The sequence below is a fragment of the Scomber japonicus genome, chromosome 22 (assembly GCF_027409825.1).
Source record: "Scomber japonicus isolate fScoJap1 chromosome 22, fScoJap1.pri, whole genome shotgun sequence".
NCBI classification, from domain to species: Eukaryota; Metazoa; Chordata; class Actinopteri; order Scombriformes; family Scombridae; genus Scomber; species Scomber japonicus.
This window is the reverse complement of record NC_070599.1, coordinates 27703694-27718693: the sequence shown is the minus strand read 5'-3', so window position 1 is coordinate 27718693 and position 15000 is coordinate 27703694. Positions and strand designations below refer to the sequence as shown.

At 43.8% G+C, this 15000-nt stretch overlaps 2 protein-coding genes across 2 annotated transcripts in view; both read left to right on the top strand.

Moving 5' to 3' along the window:
* The window catches only part of nfxl1 (nuclear transcription factor, X-box binding-like 1), a 29780-nt gene extending 29201 nt beyond the window's left edge, over window positions 1–579 (top strand). The window contains exons 23-24 of the mRNA XM_053343634.1: window positions 222–275; window positions 354–579. Coding sequence (XP_053199609.1) covers window positions 222–275; window positions 354–548 — 249 coding nt within the window. The 3' untranslated portion in view covers window positions 549–579. The remainder of the gene's footprint in view (window positions 1–221; window positions 276–353) is intronic.
* A 3527-nt stretch (window positions 580–4106) lies between these two features.
* corin (corin, serine peptidase) overlaps window positions 4107–15000 on the top strand; it is a 25657-nt gene continuing 14763 nt past the window's right edge. The window contains exons 1-3 of the mRNA XM_053343626.1: window positions 4107–4169; window positions 7449–7578; window positions 13946–14269. Coding sequence (XP_053199601.1) covers window positions 4107–4169; window positions 7449–7578; window positions 13946–14269 — 517 coding nt within the window. The remainder of the gene's footprint in view (window positions 4170–7448; window positions 7579–13945; window positions 14270–15000) is intronic.

Below are 15000 nucleotides of genomic sequence, written 5' to 3'. Positions count from 1 at the left end.
TGTTAACGCAGCGTTGCTATGACGACCCCGCTCACACTGAGGAGGAACTATAGTAATGGAAAAGCTTCCTGGAAAAGGTTCCAGGTACCAAGTCGAGCTGAGTCGAGTAGAGCTAGAACTGTAGAGAGGAAAAGCTGCACTGGATACACTCTGACCTGTGTGTGTGTGTGTGTGTGTGTGTGTGTGTGTGTGTGTGTGTGTTTGTGTGTGTGTGTGTTCAGGTGAAGGAGGCGGAGCAGAAAGCAGCTCAGGAGGAGGAGCAGAAGAGGCTTCAGGTGAGTGTGATTTCATTTCCAGATTATTTTAAAGTTTAAATTTAAACGAGTCTTTAACCGTTAATAATGTTTCTGCAGGAGGAGCTCGAGGCGTTCGAGAAGCGTCAGCAGCGAGGAGGACGGAGGAGTAAGAAGCGAGGGAGGAAGGAGGAGGTGGATGACGAGCAGGGGAGGAGGGGGAGGTGGTGGAGGAGGTGCGCCGCCTTCGTGCTCGTCCCGCTGGGAGGAGCGCTGCTGTCTGCCGCCGCGTACTACGTCCTGAGCCCGCAGTGACATCACGACGCTATGACATCATGACGCTATGACATCATGACGCTATGACATCATGACTCTATGACATCATGACGCTATGACATCATGACTCTATGAACAACCAGCTGCTGACTCATCGTCTTAATGAACCTCGTCTCTTTATTTTACGCATTTATCTTCAGAGTGAAACGTTTCAGACGGATGTTTAAGAAACGTTTGTTCCACATCGGTAACGGAAAGATCTTCAGTTTACCGTCACAGAGACAAAACACAGGAAATATTCACGTTAAGAAACTGAATCAGAGAATTTTTACTTTTTTGTCCTTAAAAAATGACTCAAAGCGATAAATTGATTTTTAATTAATTTAATATTTTGTCAACGAAACGGTTGAAAAGAAATCTGATCCAGGAAGTCGAGTTTGAGTCAGAAAAGTTTAATTGACACCAAAACACTTAAATCTGTTTTATTTTCTTCTTTTTTTTACAAAATACTTGAAACTTTTCGTGTTTTTGAGCTTTTTTTTCTTGTTTCTCTGCGTCTGTGAAACGAAGCCTGAAGAAAAGAGCAGTTTTCTTTTTTTATTAATAATTATGAGACTCAGATTTCACTTCATTATGATTTTAGCTTGAATTAAATTTCAGTTTCTGTTCAGACGGGAAGAAATTCACGTAAAACGGGATATTTCGGATTAATGTGCTTCAGTTTAAACGGTGTTAACGTTAGCCAAAGTGTAGCCCCGCCCACCGCTGACTGAGCACTGTCCCTTTAAATAAAAAGACTTCCTGTAGCGACGAACACTGAGACGACAGCTAGGTCTGACTTCCTGTTTTCTGACGCTGTTAAAACACGAAAAACCTGCTCATTCATTTCACCTTCAGTATTCTTCACGTTTTATGTTTGATGAAAACCTGTAAAGAAAAAGTTCAAGAGTTGACGTTCAGATTGATGATGTTAGTTTTGATGCTAAGCTAAGCTAACCAGCTAGCGTTATTAATCTGAACGTCCAACTCTCTCTGTAAGACAAGCAATTTCATTTTAATTTTTTTTCCTTCAGTAAATTAAATAAAGAATTGTTTGAATTATTGATGAATGTTGAAGTTTTTATCGGTTTGTTGGATGTAAATTAGCTGTGATGTGTTTACAGCTGTGAGCAGACAGGGGGCGCTAAACCTCGGGCAAAAACGCAACGTAAGGTTGATTTATACTTCTGTGTCGGAACGACGGCGTACCTACGCAGAGCTCTCTGCGTCGACGCAGACCCGTACACCGTAGCCGGACGTGCACCTCCAAAAAATCGTAACTACGCGTGTTTTCTGTTATTAGCACATAGCGCAATGCTACATGCTACTGTGACCAGAAGATAAAAAAGGATACAGATAGAGACTCCTCTGAAACCACACACACACGCACCCCCCCCCCCCCCCCCCAGCAACACGTTCCCTCGACGCAGAACTTGCTCCGACACAGAAGTATAAATCAGCCTTTACCTGTTGACGGAGAAACTAGCGACTCATAAAACCATGAAAGTAATTTACTGGTTTCCACACGGTCCTCACAAGTGACCAAAACCAGAACGTGTGTGTCCTGTAGAAACCTGCTCACTGACAATGTGGGGACCGGTCCCCGTAATCCAGTCATGACTTAAAAATAAAAGTTTGACACCAAAAAAAAAAGAGAACCATGATTTTCTGCAGCTTCATCTCACTAACGAAGACGGTGAGATGAAGCTGAGAGCTCCAGAAAAACACAGAAACTCTAAATCCAGTTAACGTGATAATCGTACGTCTTAACTTATTCGGCAACACTTTACGATACGTCTTTGTGTTGTAATTTACTTAACTCATTAACCCTTTATAGGACACTCATTGAAAGGAAGGGAGGAAGGAAAGAAGGAAGGAAGGAAGGACGGACGGAGGAAAGAAGGAAGGGAGGAAGGAAGGAAGGAAGGACGGAGGAAAGAAGGAAGGAAGGTAGGGGGGAGGAAAGAAAGAGAGAAGGAGGGAGGGAGGAAGGGAAGAAAGAAGGAAGGAAGGTAGGGGGGAGGAAAGAAAGAGAGAAGGAGGGAGGGAGGAAGGGAAGAAAGAAGGAAGGAAGGAAGAAGAAAGGGGGATGGAGGAAGGAAAGAAGGAAGGGAGGGAGGAAGAACAGATGGAAGTAAGGAAAGGAAGGAAGGATAGAGGAAAGACAGATGGAAGGAAGGAAAGGAAGGAAGGACGGAGGAAATAAGGAATGAGGGAGGGAGAAAGGAAAAGAGGAAGGGAAGAAAGAAGGCAGGGAGGAAGGGAAGGAAGGAAGGAAGGATATTTACACTAAAGGGTTAATAAGCTGTTATTATAACTCAGGAGTAACAGAACAGTAACAGTGAGCAGCTGCTTGCCAAATAGTGATCCTGTATTTATCGGCTTGTTGAGTTTTTTCATGTTTGTGAGTATTTATTTATTTATGAGTTACAAACTAAATGAGACTGATCCATTTTACACTTTATAAGGTTCCAGTTATAAATATCTATAACTCATAAACATCTGACAGCCTGTTTAACCCAGATGGATACGAACGCAGGAGTGTAGCCGAACTTCATCCTGCCAAATAGTGACCCTAAACGGATGTGTAGGACATTAGGTTATAACTCATTTATAACTGTTAATGCTTTACGAAGTGTTTTACAATCTAATAACTCACTCACAACCACAACCATTTATAAATCCTTAATAAAGAGTCTTATTGTAACATGATGTCATATTTTACTGCTGACGACCAAAGATTTCTTCTCAATGTGCTTTTATTTCAGAGTCTCTTTAAAGTCGAGGTTCTCAAACTTTTTCTCTTTTCCAGACGCAAAACTGACAAATCATCTGATAACACGTTTGCTTTTATTACAGGAAGTGAACGAAACTGACGATCAGCGTGGTCACATTCTGTAATCGTGTTACATAAAGTTAAAATTTATAGCCAAAATAAAAAACGCCCCCCCCCCCAAAGACCCCAAAGACCCCCCAGACCCCACGATGAGAGCTCCAAATGTTTATACGTCTCATGAAATGGGTCGTTTAGTAACTTTAGAAAAGTTATGCACAAAGTTTTTATACATATCAGGGTCCATGTGGTTCAGTTTAAATTTAAAGGGTTAAAACATGAAAATAAACTTTATGAATAACTTCACACATTCTTTTTTTGTGGACCCAGCATCAAATTTCTGCTTTTAATCCATTTAGAGAGAATAACTTTTTATACTGAAGGACTGAGAGAGAGCTCAGAGGAAGAATAATGTTTTAAGACATCAAACAGCTGTTTTAAAGTTGGGTCAGAGCACGAGGCTCATGTCCCAGCATGCACTTGGCCCTCGGTTGTGTGTTTAATCCCACGTTAAAACTCGGTCACGTGCAGACGACCTGTGCGCGTGTATGTGTTGGTTACCATGGAGAGAGAGGGAAGGAGTGAGAGTGAGAGTGAGAGAGGGAGAGAGGTGGAGTCACGAGGGGCGGAGCGAGCGTGTCTCGGTCTCGGTAGTGGTAGCCGAGCGGCTCGCGGGCAGCAGACAGAGGGATGGTCTCGCTCTCAGCGGCGGGCGGCTGCAGGTCATGTTGTCCGCGCGGCGGGAGACCTGCCCGCGTGTCACCTTCAGCGGAGCGGGAACCGTGACGGTGAGTGTCCGTGGGTGTGTGTGTGTGTGTGCTCGTGCTGTCCCGGTCTGTCCTTCACGTGAGCGCCGCGTTCTCCTTGTGTCTGTCCTCTGTCCGCGCGCCGTGTCTGAGTGTCAGGTGGAATAATGAATTCATTAAACATCAAGTTAATGAGTGAAGATGTTGAAGATGAAACTCAACATCATTTTCTTTTAGTCAGTTTATTGTTTTAGAATAAAATAAAATGTCATAAAAGGTAAAAATCTGTAATAATTTAGTGACTCATTAACATAAAGTCTAAACGTGTTAATTACTGTCGCACGTGAGAATCTGAACCTTCAGCTGGAAACATTCATGGTTTGATGTTTCTGATGATTTGCAGCTTTTGTCTGGAGTCAGTTTGAGCTCTAAGAACTGAAGATGAGCATTTATCTTTATTTTAAGAAGCTTTATAAACGAGGTGATCACTGGATTAGAAACTAAAACTGAAAAATAATTTACAGATATTGAATTAATGATCGTTTAGATTCATTAAAACATTTTCTTCCTCTAGAGAAATCAATTTAAATCTTAATTTTTCTGCTCTGTGAAGATTAAAGAGAAACTTTTTGTCACTAAATATAAAATTAATTTAAAGAAAAAGTCGGATTAGCAGTTTTATTAAAGAACTTTAATTTCTTTAGATTTAATAAAACATGAACTGACACTGATGGCTGTTCATCTGGATTATGAAACAGTTAAACTATATATTATATATTATATGGATATTTCCTGCTAACTGGGTTTCCGGTTATTTTCCTGCAGTGTTTCCTGTTTTTGATGTAAATTCATTAAATAGAAAATAATTATATATATGGTGATTAAACCAGACAATGAATGTTTTATTATAAAGTTACAGTGATTATAATGATAAGAGAAGAAGAAGAAAGAGTAAAGTATCGATATTAATAATAATGTTAGAAATAATAAGAACGATTGTATTAAATATATAACATAAAGTTTAATCAGACCTCGGAGCAGCTGATTGATTTGATGGGGAAGTAATTAATTGGCAGCAGTTTTTATAGATGATTAATCAGTTATTTTTTCTTTAATTAAAAAAAAAATCCAAAATATAATGAATGTCCTTTTTTTGTCCTGTACGATGGTGAGATGAACATATTTGGGTTTTAAACTGAATGATTAAATGATTAGTTGAGAGGAGATTTGTAGGTTTAATGAATAATAAAAGTTTATTATCATTATTTAAATGTAACAGTAACCGTTGCTGTCTGAGTGATGAAGACGTAAAAATATCTGAAGTTGAAGATTTTCAAGTTAAAATAGAAGAAAATATCTGTGTTGGTGTGTTTTTGTCTCTATTTAACGTCCGTATAAAAATAAAATGCCTTCATGTGAATTTTCAATAAATAATAAAATCCAGACGACGATTTGACACCAAACAAGCAAAGAAGTAAAATCACAGAAATAAAAGGAAGCAGCAGCGTCGACATGAAAGGATAAAAACCATCAGCAACTTCTGTTGTCTTGTCTCTGAGTCATTGTGTGGAGACGAGGTTGTGACAATCAATCAATCAATCAGTCAGTCAGTCAGTAACTCAGTCAGTCAGTCAGTCAGCCAGCCAGCCAGTCAGCCAGCCAGTCAGCCAGTCAGTAACTCAGTCAGCCAGCCAGTCAGCCAATCAGTAACTCAGTCAGTAACTCAGTCAGCCAGCCAGTCAGCCAATCAGCCAGTCAGCCAGCCAGTAACTCAGTCAGCCAGCCAGTCAGTCAGTCAATCAGTCAGTCAGTCAGTAACTCAGTCAGTAACTCAGTCAGCCAGCCAGCCAGTCAGTCAGTCAGCCAGCCAGTAACTCAGTCAGTAACTCAGTCAGCCAGCCAGCCAATCAGCCAGTCAGCCAGCCAGTAACTCAGTCAGCCAGCCAGTCAGTCAGTCAATCAGTCAGTCAGTCAGTAACTCAGTCAGTAACTCAGTCAGCCAGCCAGCCAGTCAGTCAGTCAGTAACTCACTCAGTCAGTCAGCCAGCCAGCCAGTCAGTCAGTAACTCAGTCAGTAACTCAGTCAGCCAGCCAGTAACTCAGTCAGCCAGCCAGTCAGTCAGTCAGCCAGCCAGTCAGTCAGCCAGCCAGCCAGCCAGTAACTCAGTCAGCCAGCCAGTCAGTCAGTCAGCCAGCCAGTCAGTCAGTCAGCCAGCCAGCCAGTCAGCCAGCCAGCCAGCCAGTAACTCAGTAACTCAGTCAGCCAGTCAGTCAGCCAGCCAGCCAGTAACTCAGTCAGTCAGTCACTCAGCCAGTCAGTCAGCCAGCCAGCCAGTAACTCAGTCAGTCAGTCACTCAGCCAGTCAGCCAGCCAGTCAGCCAGTCAACCAGTCAGTAACTCAGTCAGTCAGTTACACAGTCAGTAACTCAGTCAGCCAGCCAGCCAGTCAGTCAGTCAGTCAGCCAGCCAGTCAGTAACTCAGTCAGCCAGCCAGCCAGTCAGTCAGTCAGTAACTCAGTCAGCCAGCCAGCCAGTCAGTCAGTCAGTCAGCCAGTCAGTCAGTCAGTCACACAGTCAGTCAGTCAGTCAGCCAGCCAGCCAGTCAGTCAGTCAGTAAGTCAGCCAGTCAGTCAGTCACACAGTCAGTCAGTCAGTCAGCCAGCCAGCCAGTCAGTCAGTCAGTCAGTCAGTCAGCCAGTCAGTCAGTCAGCCAGTCAGTCAGTCAGTCAGCCAGTCAGTCAGTCAGCCAGCCAGCCAGCCAGTCAGCCAGCCAGTCAGTCAGTCAGTCAGTCAGCCAGCCAGCCAGCCAGCCAGCCAGTCAGTCAGTCAGTCAGCCAGTCAGCCAGCCAGCCAGCCAGTCAGTCAGTCAGTCAGTCAGTCAGTCAGTCAGTCAGCCAGAGGAGTGAACGGAGGCTGAAACAGACAAACAGGAACAGAGAGAGAGAGAGGGAGCGAGCCGGCTGCCGTTCGGTGTCGAGTGTCGGCTCGTCGTCATAACGCTTCAAAAATAACTCGGACGTGTTCAACGGAAACTGTGAGAGGACAGAAACACCCGGGTCACCCTCCTCCGCCCGGTAAAAATAACCCGGGGGCGGGGGGGCAGGGGAAGGGGAGGGGGGGGGCTGAAACTGGGCCGAGAGGATCCCAAACGCTCCTTCAGTCAACACCGCGGCTCCTGTTGGTCGTCCACACTCGTCTGAAAGCTGCTTCCTGGCGCTCCGATTGGCTGAAACCGACCACAGCTGGTCTGTGAAGGTCCAGGTGAGGCGGATTTTAACGGGTCTCTGTGTGTCCTCCAGACTCCGGGTCGAGGACCTGAGATGGGGATGGGCGGGGAGGCGTGTCCTCACAAGCTGGCATCGACCAATCACCTTCGTCTGCTCCTGTACATCCTGATCCCCACCGTGAGTCTGCTGGCCGGCCTGCTGCTGCTCGTCCTGGCGCTCACAGGTACACACACCACACACCACACACACATTCCTGCTTCTGTCCCGTCTGAGGACCGGGTCTAAACCTCACCGTCAGTGTTACCTTGGTTACATTATGGGGACCGGTCCCCGCATTGTCAGTACAGAGCAGGTTTCAACACACGCTCTAGTTTCTGTCACTTCTGACGACGGTGTGGTGACTCAACCTCTTAACCTTTAAACCAGGTCTAAACCCAAATGTTAGCAGTTACCATGGTTACCCTGTGAGGACCGGTCCGCATGTTGGTGAGTATAGGTTTCTACAAGATTTCTGAGGACAGCGTAGAGACTAAACACGTTAACCTTTAAACAAGTCTAAACCCCGAAACAGTGGTTACCTTGGTTACCATATGGGGACCGGGTCCCCACATTGAAACCCTCAGTGTGTGAACAGCTTTCAGTAGGAGAACACACACACTCTAGTGTTTGTCACTAAGAGGACAGTGTGGTGACTTTACAACCTAACGTTGAGACAAAGCGGACACCCTGCAGGGACCGGTCCCCACATTGTCAGTGTGTGAAGAGGAGATTTCCATTATCGGGACAATCGTGAATATCCTCATGAGTGACTCAGAAAAAGCTAGCCTACTAACATGCAGTCAAGGGTTAGATCGTAAAGGGAACACTGGGATGCGTCCTGTTCTGTTTTTCACTTAAATGGATGTTCACCAAAAAAGATTTGTGTCCGAATATGCGATAAAAATACTTCTTTGATTCCAGTGTGTTCAGCTCCATTTTAAACACGTACTGATGATTATCGGGACAGTGTTGATCATCGCAGTTATTTTTTGGAGGATAATTGTGACGTGAATGTTCGTCTCCTTGTTCCCAGAGAGGCTGTTTTTGGTTGTTTTCTGGAGCTTCACATCGGTACGTCTACGCCTTTCTCAGACGTGGAGTTTTTGACGTTACTGGTTTAATCTGGTGTCACGTTGAGTTCAGACCGGCGTCGTGTTGAAGGGTTTTTGTGACTCAGGTCGTCGTTCCGACATGACCCGAACATTTATGTAACGAGGTTCAGGTCTGAGTGTTGACTCCTCATCGTGTGGGCGGAGAAATCAAAAGCACAGAGGAAGATTTGAGGTCAGCTTAGCTCTGAGAGAGGAGGAGGAGGAGGAGGAAGAGGAGGAGGAGGAGGAGGGAGGCTGATAAACAGAGTGAAGGAGGAGGAGGAGGAGGAAGAGGAGAAGAAGGGAGGCTGATAAACAGAGTGAAGGAGGACAGCATGTAGGAGGAGAGATGACACAGTCAGATTCTCTAATTAATTCAAAGGCGGCTTGATTACATCATACGTGTGTGTATTGTGTGTGTGTGTGTGTGTGTGTTTATTGTGTGTGTGTGTGTGTGTGTGTGTGTCATGCTTCCTACTGTCACCATGACGACGGGGAGTCCCTTTAACGCCTTGAACGTTTAAGAATTTCAAATATTTACACAGGTTGTAAAACTGAGTTGCTCCTTCACCTCCTCCTTTTGTCCTCCTTTCATCCTCTTCTTCACTCGTTTATCCTCTTCTTCACTCGTTTATCCTCTTCTCTCCTTTTCAGTCTCTTTTCTCTTCATCGGCTTTCATTTTCTCCCCCTCACTTTATTTTTTGAACTTTTTTACTTTCTTTTTCTCCTCTTCATCTCTCCTTACATTCTTCTCTTCTGCTCCTCTTTCACACTTTATCTTTTCTTCTTCCTCTCTTCCTTTTCAATCACTTCACCTTACTTCTCCTGCCTCCTTTTCCACTCTTTCCTTCCTCTCTTTTTCTCTCCTCTTTTCATTTTCTCACGTTCTCTGTTCTGACCTCAGTTCCCTTCGTCTTTTTTTTCTTCTTTTCTGAACGATCAGGAACATCTGGAAGAATAAAAACCATTAAATTTACAAACTGATGAAATGAAGCATGTCATTTTCTTTCTCATGTGTTTTTTCCTTCCTTCTTTCTTTCTTTCTTTCTGTTTGTGGCGGTCGCAGCTCCTCTTTGTTCCTCCTCTTCTTTTCTTTTCTTCTCGGGTCTGCAGCTGTTTTCTGTTTCGACTCATTACACACGAACCATAAAGCCACTAAAATGTTTGGTGTCTTTTCTCACCATTAAACACCTAATGGTCTTTAAAGTCTGTCAGACCTCTTTGTGTCTCTTCTTCTCTCTCCTCCCTCCTCCTTCCATCCTCCCTCCTCCTTCCATCCCTCCCTCCGTTCACAAAGTTTCTCATGTCGGAGCTGCAGGATTTTAGCTGCATTTAAAATCTAAGAACTTTATTCGTCCAGAAGCTGTGAACAGAAGTCAGTTATTAACCCTTGTGTCGTCCTTCCGGGTCAAATTGACCCCATCTCTTTTGACTGTTCCTTCTTTCTTTAATTTTTCCTTCCTTCCTCCCCTCCTCCCCTCTTTCTTTGCTCCCTCCTCCTTCCATCCTTCCTCCTTTCCTTCCTTCCCTCCCTCCTTCCTTCCCTCCCTCCTTCCTTCTCTCCTAAATTCCTTCCTCTTTCCTTCCTTACTCCTTTCCTTCCATCCCTCCCTCCTTCCTTACTCCTTGCTTCCTCCCCTTTCTTTGCTCCCTCCTCCTTCCATCCTTCCTCCTTTCCTTCCTTCTCTCCTAAATTCCTTCCTCTTTCCTTCCATCCCTCCCTCCTTCCTTACTCCTTGCTTCCTTCCTTCCTCCCCTCTTTCTTTGCTCCCTCCTCCTTCCATCCGTCCCTCCCTCCTTCCTCCTTTCATTCCTCCCTTCCTTCTCTCCTAAATTCCTTCCTCTTTCCTTCCTTCCCTCCCTCGTTCCTTACTCCTTCCTTCCTTCCTCCTTTCATTCCTCCCTCCTGTCCTTCCTTCTGTCCGTCCTTGACCTGAGGACAACAGGAGGGTTAACAGAAGATGTATCTGCTTTGATAATCCATTCACTATTTAATCATGTTTTAAACGGGAGTAACAAATATCTGCAGCTTTATTTCCTCAGATGTGAAAATATTTAAAGCTTTTGGAATATCTGCCAGTTGAAGCTCAAACTCGCTCAGTAGCCACGTAGCCCACATTTAACCCACATGGGGCCCACATGGATGCTGGCTGGGGGGGGGGGGGGGGGGGGGGACTCGCTCTGTTCAATAAACCCTCAGAGAGCAGACGATCACTGTGACTGTTCATTGCTTTCTGTCTCCGCCTCGTTTGGTTTCATTTCTTCTGTAAAGCAGTTTGAAACTTTGTTAAGAGCCCTAACCCTAACCCTGCTGTTTAAATAAAGTTTATTATATTATTATTACAAGATGAACAAATTAAACTCAACTTACACATGTCTCCAGAATCAGGATCTCTCATGAATCAGGATCTCTCATGAATCCGGATCAGGATCTCTCATGAATCAGGATCTCTCATGAATCAGGATCTTTCATGAATCAGGATCTCTCATGAATCAGGATCTTTCATGAATCAGGATCTCTCATGAATCAGGATCTCTCATGAATCAGGATCTTTCATGAATCAGGATCTCTCATGAATCAGGATCTTTCATGAATCAGGATCTTTCATGAATCGGGATCTCTCATGAATCAGGATCTTTCATGAATCAGGAATCAGGATCTCTCATGAATCGGGATCTCTCATGAATCGGGATCTCTCATGAATCAGGATCTCTCATGAATCAGGATCTCTCATGAATCAGGATCTCATGAATCAGGATCTCTCATGAATCAGGATCTCTCATGAATCAGGATCTCTCATGAATCAGGATCTCTCATGAATCAGGATCTCTCATGAATCAGGATCTCTCATGAATCAGGATCTCTCATGAATCTTTCATGAATCAGGATCTCTCATGAATCAGGATCTTTCATGTCAGTGTCAGTGAGAAAGCTGAACAACAGAATAAACAGAATAAGTTACCACAGAAGTAAAAACTGAAAACACGTGATAATAAATGATTGCTAGTAACAGAGGAACACGTGTGAACCACAGACTGTAAATAAGAAACAGACGTAACATCCGTGACGTCACCCATTGGTTTGTGGACTGCTGCTCGGAAGCCAATAGTTACGAATCTAGGCAGCTCCATCTTGAAAATTTCAGGTGCATGCTGGGAAAAATAAAAACACGGATTCTACTTATATGGGCATGAGGCGGGGCCATGGGCGGAGCGGGGAGGTTGCTATGGTTACGAGGGCTGGATCTGGAGGACATTGGTCAATCAACCTGTCAATCAGGACGTAGCCACGCCCTAATGCATACCCTGCTTTATCGTCACATATAAAATCAGGGAGGCCAAAATGTCCCAAATGAACATCATACTGCATTGAAGAAGGCTTTAAACTAGCGATTGAGACCATAAACACATTTTGAAAACGTTTACTGAGGTTAGAAATCAAGTGAGAAGTTGGTGAATTCTCCATTGACTTGTATAGAGACGGTCGCCCCCTGGTGGCCTTTTGATAGAAGGCAGCTCTAAGTTACTTCTCCATTGACTTGTATAGAGACGGTCGCCCCCTGGTGGCCTTTTGATAGAATGCAGCTCTAAGTTACTTCTCCATTGACTTGTATAGAGACGGTCGCCCCCTGGTGGCCTTTTGATAGAATGCAGCTCTAAGTTACTTCCGCATTGGCGCCAGAAAAAGCTGCAGAGGAAATGTGTTAATATGTGATAATTATACCTCTTAAATGATTTTACGGTAGTTTCAGTTTGATGAGCTTCAGGTTGTGATGTGACACTAACGCTCTGAAGCTCAGTGAACAGACTCCTGCTCCGTCTGCTCTATAAATAAACCAGCCTGTTACGTAAAGTCATATTTAATATTGAAACATATACACGGAGCCTCTCGTGTTAAAACATTTAAAAGTGCAAGAACAAGATCACTGTGGGAGGCAGACGCACGTTTATCCTGACGCTAGTATCACTCGTTTCATTTTAAGGGTCACTGAGGTTGTTAGGGTCTCCATGAGGGTTAGTTTAAATTTAAAGGGTTAAAATGTGAAAATAAACGTATGAATAACTTCACACATTGTTTTTTTGTGGACCCAGCATCAAATTTCTGCTTTTAATCCATTTAGAGAGAATATATTAGAGGATTATACCTTCCTTCCTTCCTTCCTTCCTTCCTTCCTTCCTACCTAACACCATATCAACTAGTTTGGCATGATCTTACATCCTTCCTTCCTTCCTTCCTTCCTACCTTCCTAACACCATATCAACTAGTTTGGCATGATCTTACATTATAACTTTTATATTAAATAAAGCTAATGGAATACTATTGTTCTAAATATTACATTTCATCTGGTTACCATGGAGACCAGGAAACATTTACATGTTTTGAAGTCATTATTAGTATAAGTCCACTTAAACACACTGTAGCTGATACAATATTTAATATCTATCATTCTACTGTGGTTACACCATTTGACATGTTCAGGAGCATTCAGTCTGACTTTTGGTTAAAAAAAAAAAAGTGAAAAAAAAAAAAAACATTTCAATAAAAGCCTGATTGAACAAACCTGATGCTACTTTTAAAACTATTTTGAACATATTTTTGAATTGCTCATCTTGCCGAGCCTCATTAGCCCCTGACCCATATTCAGTACGTCATTTACTAACGATCATTATTAATTACATATTCAGTTCAGTGTTGAGTTTCTTGCAGCTGATAATTTGTCTCAGTAAAAACACGTCAGCATCACTTTAACATTTAAAGACACAAACAACAAAACAACTTATTACATTACATCTTCTTAGTGTGTGTGTGTGTGTGTGTGTGTGTGCGTGTGCGTGCGTGCGTACGTGTGACACAGATGAAATGTAAATAGATCAGTCTGTCTGGTTCACCATGGTAACTGGATCACCAACACTATTCATAGAGTTTTCCGACATACACCAGCTGTGTGTGTGTGTGTGTGTGTGTGTGTGTGTGTGTGTGTGTGTGTGTGTGTGTGTGTGTGTGTGAGAGTGTGTGAGATACAGCAGTTGTTGCATTAGACATAACTCAGTACATTTGTCCTGTTAACACACACACAGTGGTGGAAGAGCTACTGAGATCTTTAACTTGAGTAAAAGTATAAAAACGCTTTGTGACAAGAGTCCAGAACAATCAGTCACAAAGCTTCCTTAAAGTATTAAAAGTAAAAGTACTAATTGTACCAAACGTCCCCAATCTTTTAGTAATAAACCTCCACATGTAGCTATATGTGGTGTAGAGGTTAGCGCCGACACCTCACAGCTGAAGGCATCAAGTGTAAGAATGAGAGTGTTTTACTACTAGTGTCAGTGTGTGGTACGGTATGGTACCATTAGCATGTTAGCATGTTGGCTAACTCAACGACGTAACAAACGGCTGATCGGTGAGTTTTGGCGCAGTGTTCACGTTGTTAAAGCTAGCCGTGCGTGTTTCTCCGCAGGTATATTCGGCAGCAGTCTCTTGGACTCCAGCCCCCTTCCCTCCCCCGAGCCCATCTCTGACAGCAGTCCTGGTTACCATGGTAACAGCACAAACCCCTCCCCATCGGAGGCAGAGAACGCCACCACTGCCTCTTTCCTGAACCGCCACGATGACGGTGACATCACACGAGGCGGGACGACGGCCGCCGGGACGTCCAGCGTCTCTCCGGCTTCCTCTACTCAGGCCCCGCCCACACAGCCCTTCACAACGCCTCCTGATTGGCTGACCTCTGTGACACTGAGCACCGCCTGGCCGATCAGCACCACTGCAGCGTCTGACCCAGGTAACCGGGGCAACCGTGTGAAGGGAGGCAGCAGGGTGGCTCATGGGAGTGTAGTTGTAGACTAAAATCACCTTTTAGAGGTTTTAGTCTCACACATTCGGGTCAATGATGTGTTATTGTCAAATTTAAAATGTGAAAATGAAATAGTTATTGTTTAAAGTCGAATGCAACCCAGTGTCAACTGGTGTAACCAGTATTTTTTTCATAAAAATCTGATTATATACAGGAAAATAAATGTGAACTAAAATGTTAAATCAGTATAGTCCACTTTAAGCAATGCAACAGAATGGTGGTTAACACATTTTACTGCCTTTAACTCCCCCCGCCCCAAAGTCCCACAATCCCCTGCTGTCTCCATCTCAGCCCGTTACTGATATGAATCACTGAAATCTCGTCTCCGTTAAAGTGGGGACTATCACTTCCTGACACACCTTCAAAAAAATGTCTTTAAAGGTTCAGACTTGGTTTTACGGTCATGGTTCGAATTGTTTTTGGGCATTTAGCCGTGATGGTGAAGGTTAGGGTGAGGTGCCAAGAAAGGCATTATGGGAACGAGTGTCCTCACGAGGATATAAAGACAAGCGTGTGTGTGTGTGTGTGTGCGTGTGTGTATTACAGACAGAGGCAGTGATGAGCCTCTGAGCTGAATTCAGATCTACTGTCCTCTATTCTCCTCTACTGACCTGATGTGTGTTTCTAATGATAAATCGTTCTTGCAGTTTCTATTTTAA